The sequence below is a fragment of the Dama dama genome, chromosome X, assembly GCF_033118175.1.
Source record: "Dama dama isolate Ldn47 chromosome X, ASM3311817v1, whole genome shotgun sequence".
NCBI lineage: Eukaryota > Metazoa > Chordata > Mammalia > Artiodactyla > Cervidae > Dama > Dama dama.
In genome coordinates, this window is record NC_083714.1 from 36123196 (window position 1) to 36144943 (window position 21748).

The 21748-nt window shown below is 40.1% G+C and overlaps 1 protein-coding gene across 2 annotated transcripts in view; it reads right to left on the minus strand.

Moving 5' to 3' along the window:
- GPC3 (glypican 3) overlaps nt 1-21748 on the minus strand; it is a 436510-nt gene that overhangs the window by 101482 nt on the left and 313280 nt on the right. For both annotated transcript variants that reach the window (XM_061136403.1, XM_061136404.1), the window contains one exon: nt 10779-10899. In XM_061136403.1, coding sequence (XP_060992386.1) covers nt 10779-10899 — 121 coding nt within the window. The remainder of the gene's footprint in view (nt 1-10778; nt 10900-21748) is intronic.

Sequence of the window (21748 nt, forward strand, 5' to 3'; positions counted from 1 at the left end):
GTACAAACACATATGAACATATTAATACATATATATGTATATATAATTTTTAAATTTATCATCTTCATTTTCCATTCAGTTGCCTTGAGTCAAACTGAACTTTAAATAGTTAAAAAATCTGTCAAGGATTGGCTAGACATATTTTTCCAAGAATCTTTACAGTTGAGATAATTATATTTAAAATCATTTAAACAATAATTCAACCTAGAAAAGTTATAATTTCTACATTCCAAAAACTGACAAACTGAGGCACAGTGAATCAAGTTACTTAAAAGGTTACCTGTGACTTTCCTTTATGTTAACTCTTCAGATATCATAATATGAAGAAAGATTTTTGCAAGGGTCCCCATCCTCCAGGCCACAGACTGGTACCTCCCATCATATCAGTGGCAGCATTAAATTAGAAATAAAGTGCTCATTGGGATGACCCTGGGGGATGGGATGGGGAAGGAAGTGGGAGGGGGCTTCTGGATGGGGAACACATGTGCACCCATGGCTGATTCATGTTGATGTATGGCAAAAACCACTACAATATTGTAAAGTGATTAGCCTCCAATTAAAATAAATAATTTAAAAAAAGAAATAAAGTGCTCAGTAAATGTAATGCACTTGAATCATCTCAAAACCATTCCCCCACAACCCCCGCTCCGTAGAAAACTGTCTTCCATGAAACTGGTCCCTGGTGGCAAAGAGATTGGAGACCAATGATTTACTGTGCTACTACATGGATTATCTCTAACACTTCTATTAAACCTTCAAGATAGATTGCAGTATAGCTATTTCACAGATTAGGGGACTTGAGGTACAATGAGGTTAAATAATTCGGCCACAAGCTAGGCAATCACAAAGTGACACATCTGGGACTTAAACATAGATCTACGTTTGGTTCTAAAGCCTTTGTACTTTCCCCCAAACTAGATTATATAGTGTTGAGGCTCTCCAATTTCTCATTATGACTCTAAGTCACATACCAATAAGACTTTACAACGGAAGCAGGTAGTATTGGTTTATTAAAAACTCATGTGGAATAGTGAAGCTTACAATCCTCAAAGAGTTCTCCTGAACCTTTAAACAGGATCGACAGTATTTCTCTAGTTACTTACTTGCATGCTCTCCCTCCTCTACTCCAACACATATGTATATATTTACCTGCCTCCATTCCCCCAACCCCCAATAATAGCCACAACATCAAAAGGGTGGCTAAATCATGTTTGCGCATCTTCATGTAATACTTCCCATTTTTCCCTGAAACATTTCACCCTGCTAGTTTTTTTCTGCCATTCTATCCTACTGAGATATTTTGAGATCCTCATTGTGTTATCTATGCATCGGCTAACCCCATCTAGCTTCATGTCATCACTAAATATCAAAAGCATGTCTTCTCTGTCTGTAGTAAGTCATTGGTAAAAACTTTAGGCAGTAAAGGTCAAAGCAAACAGCTAAAAGCCTCTCTCCAGGCTAACACTGACACCTTAAGAAAACACTCTTCAGGAATGATGCTGAATTAGTTACACATTCACCAAACCATATGATTACTTAGCCAACATTTTGTGTCACTTGTTTAAAAACGATCATAGGAGTTTCTGTCGAACACTTTGCTGAAATCTAGGTATACCATATCAATATCACATGTACACATAAGTATGGGGAAGTGGTATGATTTGTTCTGAGTGAGCCCAAAGTGGCTCCTAGTAACTATCATCATGGTGTCTGGAAGCTCACAGCCTCCAAGATTCTAGTCTAGAATTCGGGGAAGATGTGATACCAGGTTCCCTGATGTGTGGTTTCCACAATCCAACTGCCCCTTCTTATTCAACGTGAGGGTAAAACTTTGTGCCTGTTTCCAGTCTTTTGGCTCTTCTGCTTGTTGTGATGACTCAAAATTTGCTAATAGTGATACCACGAGAATAACCAGAAAACTCTTCAGTGCCATGGGATATAAACTGATCTGACATTGGGCGTCATTATCTAGGACATATCACAATGGGAATTCTCTTAGCTGTTTTGGTCTTGTCAACTGCTTACCCATAGTGCAGAATAGTTACTACCTTGAAAAGTGATGAACTAGCAAGATATGGACTATGAAATAACACAGATCAACTAAACAAATAAGACCATCTTTAACTATATTAGGAAATTATCCAAGAAAATGAAGTACATATGAATAATAACACAATTTTTACTTTGAACATTAATTACAACTCTGCTGGAAATATTCCACTCAATAATTGCTATGCAAAATTACCATGGTTGCTATCTAAGGAAAGCATATAGTTAGGCACACAGAACTGACCCCATTATTATTATTTTACATTCACTAAATACTAACACTGAGCCTACACAGAATATGGAAACATCCCTGGCCATATGTCAAATGAGTTTACAGTTGAAGGTTAGGTCTCAGTGTGTGTGTGTGCTAAGTCACTTCAGTCGTGTCCAACTCTGCGACCTATGGACTGCAGCCCACCAGGCTCCTCTGTCCATGGGATTCTCCAGGCAAGGATACTGGAGTGGGTTGCCATGCCCTCCTCCACAGGATCTTCCCGACCCAGGGATTGAACTCATGTCTCTTAAGTCTCCTGCACTGGCAGGCTGGTTCTTTACCACTAATGCCACCGGGGAAGCCCTAGGTCTCAATAACCATGTGTATAAAGGAGTAAGGCCAAACTTTTGGTTGAGCCAATTAACATAGGGCTGCCATCCTGGGGCAAAAGTATCTGCTCTCTATTCAGAAGTTAGTTTTATTCCCATTGAATTTTGTCAAAATCCTAATGACATGGGCAAGGAAAACTTTGTTTTGGTCTTCAGCTTCAAAGAAGATACTTTTGGCTCACCAGTATGAGAATAATGGGCCTTCCAATGGGAACATCATTTCCAATAGGAATAACGTCTCCACCAACCCATTCATACTTTCCATGTTGTCTCCATTTTAATTAACAGTTCATTTTAGGAGTGGCAGATGGAGATTGGAAGGCATTCTGTGACTGCCTTGTGTATTGTAGATACTTAGTACATTCATTGAGTGAATGCTCATATGAAGAAATGGCTCCATATGGGATTAAACCTTTAATATTAGCTTCAAGGGCACTCTGAGACTTTTTATTGTTTTAGCAGTTGAAGCCCTTTGTTTAAGTGAAACCCATATGTAAAGCAGATTTTAGACACACTCTGGTTAAAACAGGAATGGGGGACGCAGAATAACCGCCACAGCACGTCTCCCACATCTCTCCTCCCCGTGGAACAGAATCTGAACACACTGCCTTGACAACTGAGCTAACTGGCACATAAGCCCACTGACTAATATGATGCTAATTCTGCCATTCTGGAAGGAGGGAGAAGCACTGGATAAATCATTATAGGGTACCCAGGAAGGTGGAGGAGTTGAGATACGAGCATGAGAGTGAAAGGATGACTAATGACTAATCCTGAATGTGGACAGGAGCCCAAGTCAGAATGTGTGAGTGGGCATAAAACCACGAGCTGGTCCTGCTGACTCTGCCCGGTTTGGGTCCAGTGAGCCCAACAGAGAGGCCCCTTCCCTGGCCCCTACCCACGTGCAACCATTGCTCACTGGGTTTAATGAGGCAGGAGGCACTGAAGTGTACTTGTTATGACCAAACACTAGTTAATAGATATGACAAGAGATAAATAATTAGCAAGTTCCTGTCTCTTGTTAGGCCCATTTTTGTTGCAAAGATGAACTGCTTCAGTAGGGGCTTCTGCTGTGGTTGGGAGTTCTGTATAAGAAAATGTGCTTGCGTGTTTACAAGCATGTTTTGCATTACACAAGGGCCTTTGGAAGCAGAGCAAAGGCACTACAAACTATCAATCTGTTTGTTTCCTAGGCCCAGCTTTGTCATTTACTAGCAGTGTGACTTTGGACAAGTCATTTCTCTCTCTACGTTTTCATTTCTTTGTCTATAAAATCAAAGGGCTGGACCCTTATGACCGAAACATCCCTGCAAACTATAACAGTGCACTTACATAACCCTCTTCTTTAGCACAAAAACTGGTTAATATTGAATGTGAAAAGTACCTCAAATTAAATCAAAGTTCAGAAATAAATTTAGGGCAACAAAGATTAACCTCTTTGAATGAATTGATCTATAAAATACTGTATATGAGGGTCTATTCTGTATATGCCACTATGTTAGGTGTTATAGAAAACAGAGTTGTATGCATGATCTCAGACTTAAGGAGCTGACAATCCAGAGGCAGGATACATATATATTCATAAATATATCAGTATAAAAGTTGTCTCTGAATTTCCAAATAGTATTTGAACATACATACACCAATATACTGCTTATAATACAGGTTTATGGGGGTAGAGAGCAATCATTTGTAAGCATTTATTTTTGCTGTGTTGTATTTGGCCAGCAGGTAGATGTAAATAAGAGACTCTATGGATTTCATAGATATTTCGGAAATAAATTTCTAACTTTGTAAACCCAATAGCCTTTATAGTTTGATAGAATTTCCTTTTCATATGTAGAACTTGTCTTTCCATAGCTAACACTTCCAATACTTCGTACTAAACAAATCTTACAAAAGAGTATAATACTGCAATGAAAAAAGATCATGTATTTCCTTTCACTGCTAAGTCACAATCACCACAAGACTGCTATCAACAACATTTTGGCTTACCACTCTTGACTTATCATCTGTTTTTGAATAATTTAACTTAATGTGCAAAGATTAAAATACATGACCCAATTTAAGTACCTTTAATCCTGTATCTTCTAAAAAAAGCAAATAGTTCATTTTCAAGAAATTTAATATGAAATACTTGGGAATTCATCTTGGCGCAGTGTTATTAAACTGTACATAGTAATTAAGATATTAAAAACACATGCTCCCCAAAGCCACCAGACACTGTAATTATTTTTCAAGCTATTAAGCAAAATGACAGAAGATTTTTTAATGATAAATGTGTTTTGGAATGCATCAGCTAATTCCCTTTTACTTCATGAAATCATGTTTAGCTCCACAGAGTCTAGGTCTGGTATTTGAAGACCAACTCACATTGTTCTTTTATAACTCAGAAGTCATTCATTGGCTGTTGTTAATATGCCATTGTAGATACTCTGTCTTTCACACACACACACACACATTCTGACTCCATATGGAAATGGCAATTATTAGAGTTCTGCTACACTATATGTATGTGAAGAAGTGTGAGAAACACTGGGACATAATTTCATTTGGAAAGGTCTTTTATTTAAATTTGACTCTCAAAAGGCTTCTCCTTTGGTTTAGAAATTTTAGATCAGTGTTAGCTTTTCTAGCAACCATTGGAATAGGCCAGCATTTTATGACTCTCACTGGTTTTATTGTGAGAAGACTATGAAAAAAATTACTCAAAGAATTTTTGATCATGCTTGAGATTCATTTAAAGATTTTTAAAACTTACATGCTAAGGTATGCCCTGGGTACTTTTCTGACATGTAACAACTTTATTAATTAATTTATTAAAGCTGCAACTTTCTATTTCAAAGTTAGTGTCTTTTCACGATACCAAAATAATCTGTTAGGCATCTTAAAAATACTTTTCAGGTATTTATGAAGGGGGATGGAAGTGGAGACATTCCACTGTCTGCTCTACATTTAAAATTTTCTTTGGCCATTTAAAATCATTTTATGAGTTAGAGATAGCTAATAGAAAGTTTGTCTGCTGTCTATGTCACAAAGTGCCTCAGTTTCCACACCATATACAACTGTGGTCAGTTTTCTAAGATTCTTCCCAGTGGATGCTTGGTAAACAGTATGCTTATTTTTTCTTTGCTGCCTATTTTAGAGCTTCAGATCATAGACATTACTACATTAGGGACTTGGAAATCGTTAGACAAATTAAGGAGTTTCTGCTACTTGTACTTCTCTCTGCACATCATTTATATATGGATCATGCTAACCATAGCAAGGCATGCTGTGTCTTCAAAGACATAGAAGGAGAGAGCACAGAGACTGAAATCAGTCCCCCTTGATTCTAGGTCTAGTTTGACCACTTACTATATGAAGGTCACTTAGACGTCAGTGCCCATAGGTTCTTCATCTGGTAAATCTAGGTAATAATGTCTGCTTCTCTGAGTCATTGTGAAGATCGATTTAGGTAATGTTCATGAAAGAGCTTTACAAATTGAATTGTGCTGTGCAAATTGATGGTAGAATTATTATCATTCATATGGAGTCACATGGCTAACAAGATCTGAAGACAGATCACCTGTCTGGTTCTGGAGGAGGGTGATAAATGCAAAAGTGTTTTTGTAGTTTAATGTTTTCATGGCCTCATGAGAACAAGGCAGGAGAACAGAAGAATTGGGTAGGGGGAAGGGCAAGTTTAAGTTCCATCTGCCCAGGCTGGAAGACTGGTGGGAAGGGAAGAATCTCTGAAAAGATGAGAGGTTACAAAGTAGAAAGGGGTGACTTGGGAACAGGGTGTTTATAAAAGAGGGGCAGGGCAGAGAATAAAGTCACAAGACTTGTTCACAAGAGGGTGCTGGGTTAAAGCCTGACCTTGAGCCACAAATCACTGAATCACACGGCTGGAAGGAATCTTAAGAGGCCACCTCGTCCACACCCCCACCATTCAGCAGGACATTTCAACCATCCCAAACAGATGAGAGTATGCAACTTTGAATGAAAAGCTCTGACACCAAATGAGCAGGTATTGACTTCTCTGGCTTCAACTGTTTCCAACAGGCAGGAAAACAATTTCTGGAATTTCATTTGAACCCAAACTGAAACTGAGGGAAAATAATAAACAGCTAGGTTTTTCTTGGAAACAATAGCTTCTGTAGTAGTTTAAGGTCTTTAACGACACAGCGACTCTTAGAGAGGAACTTACCAACAAACTGAGTCAGAGGACACATAGGCCACAGTGGCCTGTGGGTAAGAGTGCATCATGATCATTCTTGGTATTTGTGGGGTCTTCTCTCCATGCAGGAGGCTTGAAGCAGGATATTAAGAAAAACACAATTTTTTTTTAAAGCAACATGGCCCAGCAAAGTCCAGGACTGACATTGAGGACTTAAGAGTTCAATTTCTCTCCTAACACAAGACAATAAATCCTCACACACAAATTAGAAACTGAAAAGGAAATAAAAGGGTCCTCATTTCCAATCGTGGGAATGTTACACAAGAACTCTGGTTTGGAAGGAGGAGGGGAGGACATTCCACACCTGCAGGCCTTCCCAGGAAAGGGGCCCCGGGCCTGACCCTGAACACGTCCCCTCCAGGTTACATCGTGGGACTGTCAATACGGAAACAATGTTACATTATTCCCTCAGTGAATATATTATTTCAAATCCTATCAACAGCAAGCATAACTTGAAAGGAGGCAGCTGAGAATTTCCATGGAAGAAAGTGAAGAGGTCTTTGGGGATGTGCTCATAAATGGCCTAGCCACAGTCCACCAGGATGGAACACACTTGGGCATGCATGCACAGACAAAAGCATCTCTGCACTTACAGTTGCATGTGTTGGAGCATTCTACTGTAGTTTAATAGTTGCAGCACCAAGCGAGGAGCTTAGGAAAATAACATTATACTCCTGGATTCTCCACTCACTTACATGTGAACTGAGGCAAGTTAACTTGATTCTACCTCCTCATCACTAAAACTTTAGGTCAATGTAGCCAGGCATTCAGTGAATCCAGATGTTTGGCAGTGAATAGGAAACAACATCTGGATGATTGGTCGAATTTTCAACTGAATTTACTGGATGTTTTGGCAGCATGCCCACACAGCCCTTAATGGCTTTCTGCCTCAGTTTCCCTAGCTATAAAAAAGGGACAAACATTATCACTTACCTCCCAGGAGGCAGTGAGGATGAAATAATACCCAAGGGTAACAATGAGTTCCTGAAAAGAATGATTCTTTGACAGTACTATATCTTATACAATTCCAGGCTGGATATTTTTTTTCCAATATGAGCAGTGAGACTTTTAGGACATAAATATGGTTCAGTGCTATACAAATACAACACATTATCATCATCCCATTCTTCATTATGACTTCCATAAAGTGTCTCACTTTCAGATTGAACCATGGCCAAAATATGAATTTTACTGAAGGTCTGAAAGAAGATATGTTTTGGCCATGTAAAGCAATACAGATGAGACAAGAAAACACCAGCGTGGGTGTTTGGAGCCCAACCAATTTTAACAGCTCAACTTAAACAGGTAAAACTGGTCTATCAATGAGAATTAATTGGTTGCTCAATGGTATTTATAAGGGAACCAAAAATGTCCACATATATGTCCATGGCAAAGGTAGGAGAAAGTAATTATAATGGTGACTTTTCCGACACTGACAATATACACCTCCCTACCTGTGAAGAGGCTTCACCTTTTGTGGCTGAAAGTTAGAATGACGAGAAAGAAGGAAAAAACATGGGAGAGAAAGATGTATCAAAGGGATCTCTTTGATCCACCCAAAATTTGGGTGGCAGAATTAGACTGGGAAAAAGTACTGGAATACTGCTCTCTTTCAGACTCGCTCAAGTCCTGACCACAGAGGAAATCCTGACTATAATAATCACCTTAACTGTGTCATGCACATGCAATTATATATTTGTGTGTGTATGTGTGTGTGTGTGTGTGTATATGCATATATGTAAAATGCATAATTATACATAAATTTTATATAATGGGATATGAATAGCCATAGATACATAAATATAATTTCTTGTACTCATAATAACCTTGTAAGGGACTATTTTGCTAACTTTAAATACTACAGATGAGAAAACTAAAGCTCAGAGAGGTTGAATGACTTGCCCAAAGTTATATATCTAGTAAGACCCACAGTTGAATTGGGATCCATGTGGATTCAAAGCCCATGTTCTATTCACTATACAACATGGTCTCCCAGAGCATTAATATCAAACACCCAAAGTCTTTACTGAGGGGCTTGCTATAAATAGTCATTTTTAGTGACTGCCAGATCATATGCTCTGATGCAGCTTTCCCTTTTTACAGGGTGGGGCTCCATCCACAGGTATTTCTCTGATATTTCTTATGAAATCCTTCTCACAGTAGCCCAGACCACCTCAGGCCTAAGCAAACCACCCCCAAACTGATGAGCAACATCACTGTCTAGCTCGTCTTCATTACTGGCTGCCTTTTCTTTGTATTTAAACATGCTCGTGTTTCTCCTCCAAGGAAGGTATGAAAATAGGCCAGACTCCTTTTGAATCCTCAAACTCCCTGGCACCTGGCTGAGCACATAGGAGGTATTCTTTCACGTCTGGTGACCAAAGATATCTGTTGACACTATTCTTCATTTAAAATGAGGGGCACAGAGATGGACCCTGAGGTTCTGGCCTCACCAGTGCTTGGATCTAACCAGTCGAGTGGAGTCATTTGGTTTGAGATAATTTAGAAATAATTCAAAGAAACACTGCCATTGTCCCCAGGTAAAGCACATCATCAGCAATGGGAGGTTTACGCTGTGCTCTGAATTCTTCAGAGATGTGTTTTGAAACATCCTGTATGTAACCAGGCTTTATAGAACTTAGTAAGGTTGTGAGTTCACCAAAAAGAAGGATCTGTTATGCAAATACTGCCACTATTCTGTGCTCAGAAGCAGTAACAACTATTTATTAAGTGCTCATGGAGAGCAGAGCACTTTATTAGGCTCTGGAGGAATCTCACTCAAAAGTGTAGTAAATACTTTCACAATGCCACTCGCCATGAAATACGTCACTATTAGGAAGCCCTTCCAAACATTTTTCCTAAAAACCATAAAGATTTCACTGCTAAACTTCACAGGAAAAGACAAAATCATGCCAATGTCATCCTACAGAAACTTCTGTCCTTGCAGAAGGAGTTGAATTTCATTAAGTCCTTCCTCAGCTACGAATAGAAGTCAGTGGTGCCAGGACCCTCCCGCCCATGGACCATAGGGTAGGAACACTGCCACTCTGGTATCTGGTGGCATTTTTTATGGCATTTTTAAAACTGTGGCCACAAAGCAATCACAAGCAGATGGTACAACTAACTTCTATTTGTGTCTCAGTTACTAAACTCCTGAGAAGAAAAACTGTACAAGTCAAGGGAATCTGTGGGTGCTCTGTGCATGGCAATGACTCAGAAGTTGGCATGAATGCAGTGAAGCTGGTCCTCTCATATCTTGCTGGTGGCAGTGAAAGCTGTCACATCCCCATTGGACAGCAGTTTGGAAACATGCAGTAAAATGCTCATATCCTTTAACCCCGTAACTCCAGTATGTTAAGAAATTGATCTAAGATCAGGAGATAGCACTATGCAGGAGGTCACTTTATTTAATGGCAAAAGTTTGAAGCAATTTGAATGCATAGCAAAAGCAAATGAATTATAATTAACACTCAAAGGAATCTTCTGGGGCCACAAAAGATGATTAGTATGCAGATTTGTGGCAACATGAAAAAGTGTTTCCAATACAGTGTTAATTTTAAGATGCAGAAATAACTAATATACTTCCAATTATGTAAAAAGTCTATGTGTGATTTTCTGATCAAATATTAAAAAAGAATACATAAAAATGAAAACAGGATGGACTAGTGGGGTTGAGACAAACACTTCTCCTGATGTTTTCCAAGCTTTCTCTTATGTTGCAATATTTTCTTTATAATTTAAAAGTGGGGTGAAAAACAAAGGTCAGAAGTCCTTTTTAGCGGAGAGACTCTGAAGAAAATGAACATGGCTGCCTTTCCCAAAGCCCAAGAACACAGTTTGAACACTCAACATCACCCGTCGCTCAATTTTTTGCCATATCTGTTTTTGCTGGATACACACATACCTGGTTAATGTGCTTCAGTTTGTCAATAATCTGACTGACCACTGGCTCAGGGCCCTTCATTTTCAGCTCATGGAGGTTGAACTGATTTTTCATTCCATTCCTCGCTGCCTTTTGGCTGTATCTGGAAATATGAAGGTAAAGAAAAGGTTTGTCACAAGAGAGTTCCAAGCAAAGTGCACGTTGACTGTATTTGGCACATGGTCGAGCTGACTACAAGCTACCTTTAGCCTTCCAGCCCGTGGGAAGACTGCATGGTACCAAGGTAGACTACTCCAGATAGAGTCTACTTGTATAGGAGAACATTCATTCAAAAGTCAACAAGTATGAATTCACCACTTCTTTTTTCCTCGGTGTTGGGGATACAGCAATGAACAAGACAGAGACAAGGTCTCTGCCCTTATTTTGCCCTCCGTCTAGTGTAGAATTCAGAAGAGCTCTAGGGAAGGTGGCTAGGTCTTGGCCAGGGAAGCACACATCAGGGTCGTTCATTCTGAGTGTGCTTTCTAGTCATCTGAAGGATAAAGACTCTTGCATGTTCTTTACTTCTTCCTCCTTCTCCACTTCCTCCTCCCATCATTTCCTGCAGGTCTGGGCAGCCGGGCTCCTCCTGACAAGGCTTTCCCAACCCATTTGCAGCATAAATTATGCCTGTCAGCTTCCATCTCTGTTCTCCAAAGGGAGGCAGACCAGCAGCTCAAGGGAAGGTTTTTAACATGGTCCCCCAGGATAAGACATAGGTTTTTGCTTCAAATTGAAGTTTCAAGCTATCTATGGACATCCTCACCAGCATGAGAATGGGGGATATTTACAATCCTGGGCATTGCTGTCTTTCAGTGTGGGGCTTTGTCAATTTCGACTGGAACAGTAATTCACTACTGAGGTGGTTTCTTTGCTGGCTTCATGGTTCCAGACCTCTGTACATTTACTCATCTTTCAAAACAAGGCAAACACAAAACAAAAACAAGAAACAGATTTCATTTTCTCCTTTATCTTTTCTCATGTAGAAAGACCAGAACACTGTTATCAAAGGGGGAAAAGGTTTTGATCTCTTTTTTTTTTTGCTTTTTCCTCATCCTGATAATGGAATATTTTCTTAAAGAAATGGAAAAATTTGCAAGGCTTTTGCCCCTACTTTATACACTTTTTAAAAAATTACAATAGGGCAGTTGAATTAAGGGCAAATTCATAGTTTTTACTCATGTTTTTAATTACAAAAATAACAGTGCTCATTGAAGACAATTAAAATATACAGACATAAAGCATACGGCACAAGTTCTTGCATCATCTTATCCTTCCGACAGAGAATCATCTTTAAGTTTGATATATATTCTTCTAGAGGTTTCCACATGCATATGTGTGCATGCGTGCGTGCTCAGCCGCGTCCAATTCTTTGCGACCCTTTGCGACCTAGCCTGCCAGGCTCCTCTGTCCATGGTATTCTCCTGGTAAGAATACTGGAGTGAGTTGCCACGCCCTCCTCCAGGGAATCTTACCAACATGGGGATCGAACTCACATCTGCCTTCATCTCCTGCACTGCAGGAAGATTCTTTACCCACTGAGCCACATGGGAAGCCCTTCACAGGCATATACTAACATGCAAGTCTAACCCAAACTGGAATTATACTAGTTATGCTAATTTGCAACTTATCACTTAACATGTATTTTGGATACATTTCTGTGTCAGAACATAAATAGCTGCTTTGTTTTTATTCTTCTGTATGGCTAGATCACAAACTATTTATCCAATCTACTACTGATAAACAAGTGAGTTATTTCTAATATTTTGCTAATATAAACAATGCTGCAAAGAACATCCTTGTACGGTGATCTTTGTACATTTCATGAATATCTATTAAGGATAAGTTCCTAGAATTTAATCAATTTGTACTTCTAATCCCAAATTATGACATGCAAAGAATAATTAACACCACCATATTTTTCAACAGCATTTTACAAAGCAGTTTTGTATCACTCAGCTCATTTGAGCTTCTCAGCCACACTGTGAGGAGATAGGGCAGACCTCATTATCTCTTTATTATTGAAAATTTCACAACTTCAGAAGATACTGATCTAGTAGATGCTTCCTTATAGTATAATACTTCTGACAATATTAAGGATATGCTTTGATGCTACCATGCATGATAGCACAGGAGGTCAGGAAATCTAGGTCTGACTTTTATAATTAAAAGTCATCTTCTGAGAAGGATAATATCTTGTGGGAACTTTGAAGAGAACATTTGAATGCATTTCTTCTAAAATGGTAGCCAGGTTGGATGCATGAGACAAGTGCTCGGGGCTAGTGCACTGGAAAGACCCAGAGGGATGGGATGGAGAGGGACGCGGGAGGGGGGGATCAGGATGGGGAACACATGTAAATCCATGGCTGATTCATGTCAATGTATGGCAAAAACCACTACAATATTGTAAAGTAATTAGCTTCCAACTAATAAAAATAAATGGAAAAAAAATAAGATGGTAGCCTAACATATTTGGCTTACCTAACATTAAAAGTTAGTGAATACACAGTGTGTGTGCCTGTGAAGTACTTCAGTTGCACCTGACTCTTTGTGACCCCATAGACTGTAGCCCGCCGGGCTCCTCTGTTCAAGGGATTCTCCAGGCAAGAATACTGGAGTGGGTTGCCATGTCCTTCTCCAGTGAATATACAGATCACCCACCACATACCAATTGCCTTTGGGGGCTGTGTTAAAGAAATGTAATGTATTTCTTTAAGTGAAATTCTTTGTTTATATATCTGGTGAGAATCAGCTCCCCACTAGCCTCCTTTTGTGTGCTTGTATATAATGCTATCTGTTTAAATATCATCTCCCTCTTGATGACCACCAACTCCATCTTCTTTTTCTTTATATCTACTGATACCTGAAGCAGACACCTGATTCACAGGTAAAGAGATAAGCAGTTCTAAAATGAACTTTAGGAACGTGTCCCTAGAGACATGTCCCTGGACTTGTTCCTATCAAAGCCTGCCCACTCCTACAAAACAAGTCTCCTTCTAAAGTTTATTATCCTCAGTGGGATAGTGTAAAGACATCTGCCAACTTAGTGACTTTGCCCTGTACTCCTCCTTCCAAATCATTTATAAATATTAAGTCAAATTAGTCCCATAGCTGATCCCTTGTGGTCCTACTGTCTATTTTCTACCATTCAGAAAAATGCCCTTTCAGCTCTATTTTTTTGTTTCTTACCTCCAAGTCTTGGATAAGGAGCCAGGAGTAAACACTGCTCCCCAATCCTATGGTGACTCAATTTTTTAAAAACAGCCTTGAGTTTAAAAGCTTGCCAAACTTTTTGAAAGTTGAAATAGCATCCACTATTTTCCTCTATCCATGTGCTATTTCAATCCTCAAAAGACTTAGTAAATTAAGCATGGTTTCTGGTTACAGAAGTGTTGGGAAGAGCTGGCTTATGGCTTAGACCTAAAACTTTATTTTATTTACTCCACAAAGCAGTAACCAAAAGTACTGGTTCGATTGATGTCTACATCTGCTAAAATTTAGTGGCCCTATTTTTAATTTAGTGGCACTATTTAAAAACTATTCAAGAATTCTGCTCTTCCCCTATTCATTTAGGCATGTGAATACCTCTCCCCCATCCCCAATATTATGTTCTGTTTCTCACACCTCTACACTTTTCTCCTTAGCCAGACAAAATGTAGAAGAGAATCTTAAAATTCTTGAGTGTTAAAATGGAATACTATGCAGACATCAAAAGAACAAAATTAGAACAAAGCTGAAGATGGCCCCAAATGCTTGAAATCTGGTGATGCTATCATCATTGATAGGGTTCCTGGCAAGTGCACGTGTGTTGAGAGCTTCTCTATCCTTTGAGCCATTTTGCTGTTCACAACATGAGACGGACGGTTCCTGTGGGTGTCATCAAAGCAGTAGACAAGAAGGCAACTGGAGCTGGCAAGGTCACCAAGTCTGCCCAGAAAGCTCAGAAGGCTAAATGAACAACATCCTCAATACCTGCCATCTTAATCAGTGGTGGAAGAATGGTCTCAGAACTGTTTGTCTCAACTGGCCATTTAAGCTCAATAGTGAAAGACTAGTTAATGGTAATTGGGCATGATAAACCTTCAGAAGGAAAGGAGAATATTTTGTGGACCATTCATTTTCTGTGTGGCCATTCTAAGTCATTGGTCTTTAAAATCAGTACTTTTTAATGGAAACAACTTGATTAAAAATATGTCATAGAATTTGAGACACTTAAAAAATTTAATGAGAAAAAAAAATAATGGTAAAAGCAGTTACTTCCAGTAAGTAAGATATTGGGGGAAATTTTACTTTTTTTATGTCCTTCTATATCTTTTACACTTTAAAATCTTTAAAATAATTTTTAATGAGTGAAAATTTATATAGTAGTTATTTTTAAGGCAAAAGAAAACAACATGAAACAACAACAACAACAAAAAACAAACCAAAGGAAAATAAAAAGTGGGCCTAAGTCCTAGGCCTCACTCAGAGCCTCTGGGAAATTCTTCTTGTTAATTAAGAGTTATGTCAGCCATGACTAGAGCCCCGGCTTAAAGGTGATCCCTTATGAGAACACATGTTTGGGCCAATACACACAATGTCACCCTGGAATTACTTCACACCTCAGATGGTTATCATCAGGTCACAAACTGTACTTTGTTAGGTTAAACACAGCCTATATGCTTCCTACTCTTCAATGAGGTAATGCTAACCTATTTCAAAAAGACGGTCAGTAAGGATGTGACTGAATGTGTATTATTATGGGGACCCTGTCTCTAAACAGAGGCAAAAAAGCCATTCAAGTTCTTGCCCACCTTCCCAGAAGATGCCTAAAGTCCTCTCCTGATGGGAGTTGAGGGCCTCGCTGGGATTCATTCTGAACTGTTGCTCTTGCACCCAAATGCATGTGGATACCACGCTGAGTGGCTTGTGCTCCTTCCACATACACTCCATTTGCCAGCCCGTATAGTCTGCGAGCTCTTTGAAGGCAGAGGCTTGGTTAGTTCTCTTGTGTACCACCCAAAGCACCTCCTAGTGCATGTAGTAACACCAGCTGGCAGCAATGAGTGCTTTCTCTGTGCCAGATACTGTTCCAAGCACTGAGGAAAAATACAACCTGCATCACCACACTGAGTCCTCCTAAGAGCCGTACAAGATGGTCAGTATTATAATCAGCTCCCCCTTGCAGATAAAAACACCCAGGCATGAAGTGAAGCCACTTGCCGAAGGTCACACAGCTACTCAATAGCAAAGCTAGAGTTTGACCTTTTGAGTCTATGTCTAGCTGTCTCTGTTCTTAACCGCTCCGCTGCTATCATTCCTTAGAAATAATCCACACTGACTAAATATTTGACGTTTCCATTTCACACTGCCCAATTCATGGTATGATACAATTAGCCAGCTACTGGTGATAGTCTACGAGGCTCACAACAGGGCCTGCCACAACAGCTCTCTTTACCTCATCAGCGGATTCCTGGGCTTGCCCTTTAAAAGCCCTTGGGGAGAGCCCTGTGTATGGAGTTTCTTCTCCCAAACAGAGATCCAACTGCATCACCATTCAGCGAAATATTTGCATTCTTGAAAGATAAGGTATTGAAGTTGGACATATAAATAATCCTCCTCCACCACCACCATATAGACAAACACCAAAGGTGATCTGAAATCTCTAAGGACAATAGGAAAATGAATGCTGGCGAAGGCCTCCCTGCCATGTAGCAATACAACATATGGAATGTAACCCCAGGGAATTTTATGTAACATACATGCTCCAAGCTTTAAGCTCAGAGGGACTCCATTAGGGGTGTCTCTGTAGAGTTGCATTAATTCATTCATTCATCCAGCATTTTATTTTCACTCACTCCCTCTGTGCCCCTGGTGTACAATGGTTCCTGACAGGTTCTGAATGAGGCTGAGCCACTGCGGCCACAATTCTCCTCACCCAGACTGCCCAGAGTGTCAGGAATGGGGACACTGTTGGCCATGGGGGATTTTAAGGATGGGTTATCTGCTTAGCAACACTCATCTCTAATTAGATTAACTGTCCTCTCTCCAGAACACTGCCTTTTCCTAAAGCTTTGACATGGTCTGGCAATGAATACTGGCCAGTGGAGGAGGAAAAATAGAGAGGAGCTCCTGCCTCCTAAATCTAAACTCTTCTTAACTGGACACATTATGCGTGATGTTAGAAGTGTCCCCATAAAGCATTACCTGTGGTGTCTTCTTCCCCCATCCAGTGTGGTACCTGCTTATTAGCACAAAAATAGCAAATTTGATTTGTGAAGTGAAAGGAAGACACGTCTCTGTTCAGGCAAATTGGGCAGGGATGGAAGGGGGACACCTTGCAAAAGCCATAAAGAGAAAAGGAACCTAATGAAAATAGGACATCTGGGCGTGATGGTGTTAGGACAACTGACACAAAGAGAGCATTTGTAGAAGAGGAATAGAGTCAAACATGTGTAAAATGGGCAATCTTTTCTTCCTGGTTCTGTGCTAGCTGAGGCAGCACAGGTGAAGTGGAAGGAAATCAATGGATTCAAATACACAACATTCAAATAGGAAGCACCCTTGTCCAATCCACTGATGGTGTAGATGAAGAAACTGAGACCCAGGGAGGGATTTTCCCAGCAGCACAGGTAGTTAGTATCACAACTCTCACCTTTAGAAGAAATTTCTTTAAAAGGTTCCTTAAATACACGTTGGTGATTTTGAACATTGCTAGTACTGGTGCAGGAGAGAGAAGTTGCTAGAAAATTCACTTTCCTCCTTCTTCTAGGCATTAGACTACTGGAAAGTATTTGAAAGCAAGTCTTAGAAAAAACAACTTGCCCCCTCCCCCCACCAAATATTTAATTTCACAGAAGTTTGTTTCATTTACTGCTGGGGTTTTAGATGAGCTACAAGTAAGTTACAGATCGCACATTCTCAGTGCGCCATCTTATGGAAAGGATGCAGTATTGCAAGTAGCCCTTTGCCCAAACAGTGATTTATCAGGCTGTTTCCTTGGAAAGCACTCCAGCTGCAATAATCACTGTGAAAAAATGGCATAATTTAAAGAGCGTAAATAGCTTTTAAAACAAACTAGAACACAGGGTAGAAAACCCACCTTATCAACAGGCCTAAGAAAATTTCTTTTTCTATCCAAGATGCAGTCTTCATTTACATAAATGAACAGAAAAATAAAGCAAAAGTGAAAATTGCTGAGTTTTATAAATATGTTTAATAAAGAAGGCAGCAATTTGCTTCTCATTTATGTATGCACAAGCCTAAAGAAAAATGGTCTTCATAATTGTTGGTACAGCAGTACCACTTGAGAGCAAATTTCAGGCAGGAGAGTGCCAGAAACAGATATGACCACCAGACTCCAAGAACTACTTTGATTCTCAAACAATAGCCTTTCAGAAATTACAGATATATTGCAACAGAAAGGAAGCAAAATTTAGAGTAGAAATCAGGGGGCTGAAAGCCCGTTTATACCTCATTTAGTGGACATTACCTATATAAGAGAATAGCTATATTAGAATCTGCTTTTAGCCTAGTTTCAAACCTCACTGTGAAGAGAGACTAAAAGATTGGTCTTGGAATATAATCAAGAAGTCATTTAAACCTCAAGAAGCGAAGAATATTTTCCAGATGGTGAGGAAAGCTTGAGAAGTTGATATCACCCGCTGTGGGGAGCAGCCTCCTGCAGAGATGGGGAGGTAAAGAGAAAATGCCTGAATGTTTGTCTGAAGAGGCAAACTCCACAGAGGAGCCTGGAGGTAAGGAGAGAGAAAAGTAAATAAGGAAGCAAAAGTGATTCCTGTGAGAACCGCGGCAAAGGCAGAGCCTGATGTGTGGGAACGCTGGTGAGAACAGCCTCCTGGGCCTTGAGCCCTGACCACGGGCAGCCAGGACACCAAGCCAGGGTGGGCAGGGCTGCTGAAGGGTTCTCTGAGGGGTGTCCTTGAGGGGAACATACCAAGGAGGAGAGGAGTCCCAGCCAGTGTAAGATTTACAAAAATAGCACACACACACAAAAAAAAGGCAATTCAAAGTTCAATAATTGGGAGTGGAGATGTAGCAGAACAAGGTGTGTAATGGTGATTTATCATTAAATCACCCCAAACTCATTTACTGAGTCCCTCTAGTCCAGAGAGTGGGCTTCCCTCATAGCTCAGCTGGTAAAGCATCCATCTGCAATGCAGGAAATCCCGGTTCGATTCCTGGGTCAGGAAGATTCACTGGCGAAGGCATAGGCTACCCACTCCAGTCTTCTTGGGCTTCCCTTGTGGCTCAGCTGGTAAAGAATCTGCCTGCAGTGTGGGAAACCTGGGTTCGATCCCTGGGTTGGGAAGATCCCCTGGAGAAGGGAAAGGCTACCCACTCCAGTATTCTGGCCTGGAGAATTCCAAAGAGTCAGACACGACTGAGTGACTTTTACTTTCTAGCCCAGATATGTAGCCCAGAAAACCAGATGTTTTCTTGTCCCACTGGAGTTAAACCAAAAGGAAATGGTCTTTACCTTTTTTTAGTTTTTTTTGAAAGTTAGATTTTAACTCAAAAATATTTGAGTTGTAAAGGACCCTTGAAATCATTTAGTTCAATGCACCCTTCTTACAGATGGGCAAACTGAGTCCCAGAGAGACCAAACAGTAGCCATTCAAATAATTATTGATATCACTGCTGATGGAATGTGATTAGAGCTACAACCTCCCCCAAATAGAAAAGCCAAGGAGAGGTCAAAGAACAGGTCACACACATGAGAACATTGTATGAAAGTAACTGATGTTGAAAATAATGATCAATAATTATTTTATTTTTAAAATTCAGTCCTGTCTACATAGTTTACTGAGACAACAAAGACAGTATACTTTAGAAAGGCTGAGTAATATGGTGGAAAGGGCACTGGTCCTGGAGTCAAGACATACATTCAAAGGCTGGTACTGTGTGACTTTTGACAAATAACTAAACTCTGCTGGACTTGAGTGTCTTTATCTCTGACATAGGGATAATGCCACCTACATTTGTTCTGAGGATTAGTTGATGGAATGAATGTTAGCAAATTTAAGATAATATAGCTTAAGTCTTTAGAAGAGGGCCCAACACATTTATATGAGCACTGGTATTGTTTTGTGAAAGTATCCAACACAAAATAGGTGTTCAATAAGTGTTATTTGGAAAAGGATTTTCTGAAGTAAAATGAATAAATCTTGCCATGAATACTTAGGGGAAGCTTCAAGTCTGCTCATCCCTGTACTGAGAGAACTGGAGAAATGGAAGAGTCTCCATTGGGTGAGTAGCCAGCACTGAGAAGGCAGGCCTGACTGAAAGGAACTACTCTTTAGCAGAGAGATCCTCACAAAACTTGCCAGGGGATGGGGAATTTGAGGCAGGGAACTTATGGTTAGGACTTCAAACAGTTCCGAATTTATTTTAGTCCATTGAAGAAGACATTGTTGACCTGTGCCCCAAGGCAGACAGCCAAGTTTCCCGAGTGATCAACATTGGGTGTCAGAAGCCTTTTAACTCTCCCCTCCCTCCACATTTCATGTTCCTGCTCTCTGTGACAGAAAATATTCTGCTTCCACTTTGCATGTAACTGTCACAAGTAATGAATTAGATGGCTCTTGGAAACACCCACACACTTTTTCAAATCTTTCTCTTCAGAACACTGCTTTGTTTGTCGTAGGTCCCTGTGGGATCCAGAACAAACATCTATTCTTTAATGCAAGGATCTTCAAAATGAAGAAGAGAACTTTCAAATTCTACCTACAATCACACTTCACAGACTCAAGACCACTTTCAGGGAGAGGCAAGTCTGAGTTAGAGAAGAGTGTAACTTGTGGATTTTTTTCTTGCATTGTGTTTCACAAAGAAAAGCCTCCTAAATGTTGCTTTGGATGTCTTGCTGAACCTCATTTCATGAACTGCCAAAGGTTGCGAGCAAAGGATAAGCTGTTTTTACATGAATGGGTACTACTGAAATACTTTAAAAGAAAGCTCAACATTCCTGTCACTGTTTTGTTGTCAGTTTCTCTTGTCTAAGACACAGTCCTCTACAGGCCCTTAATCCTCGAGAAACCTGTATGCAGGTCAAGAAGCAACAGTTAAAACCAGACATGAAACAACATACATGAGAAATGAGTTTGTCAAGGCTGTATATTGTCACCCTGTTTATTTAACTTATATTCAAAGTACATAATGCAAAATGCTGGGCTGGATGAATCCCAAGCTGGAATCAAGAATGAAGGGAGAAATATTGACAACCTCATATATGCCGATGATACCACTCTAATGGCATAAAGTGAAGAGGAAGTAAACGGCCTCTTGATGAGGGTAAAAGAGGAGAGAGAAAAACCTGGCTTAAAACTCAGCATTGAAAAAACTAAGATCATGGCATCCTGTCCCATCACTTCATGGCAAATAGACGGGGAAAAAGTGGAAACAGTGGCAGATTTTTCTTGGGCTCCAAAATCACTGTGGACGGTGAGTGCAGCCACGGAATTAAAAGACACTTGCTCCTTGGAAGGAAAGTGATAACTAACCTAGACAGAGTATAAAAGAGGACAAACATCACTTTGCCAACAAAGGTCCGTATAGTCAAAGCTATGGTTTTTTCAGTAGTCATGTATGGATGTGAGAGTTGGACCATATAGAAGGCTGAGTGCTGAAGAATTGATGCTTTCGAACTGTGGTGCTCGATAAGACTCTTGAGAGTTCCTTGGACTGCAGGGAGATCAAAGCAGTCAATTCTAAAGGAAATCAGTCCTGAATATTCATTGGAAGGACTGATGCTGAAGCTGAAGCTCCAATACTGTGGACACCTGATAAGAGCTGATTCATTGGGAAAGACCCTGCTGCTGGGAAAGATGGAAGGTAGAAGAAGGGGACGACAGAGGACGAGATGTTTGGATGGCATCACCGACTCAATGGACATGAGTTTGAGCAAACTCTAGGAGACAGTGAAGGACAGGGAAGCCTGGCATGCTGCACTC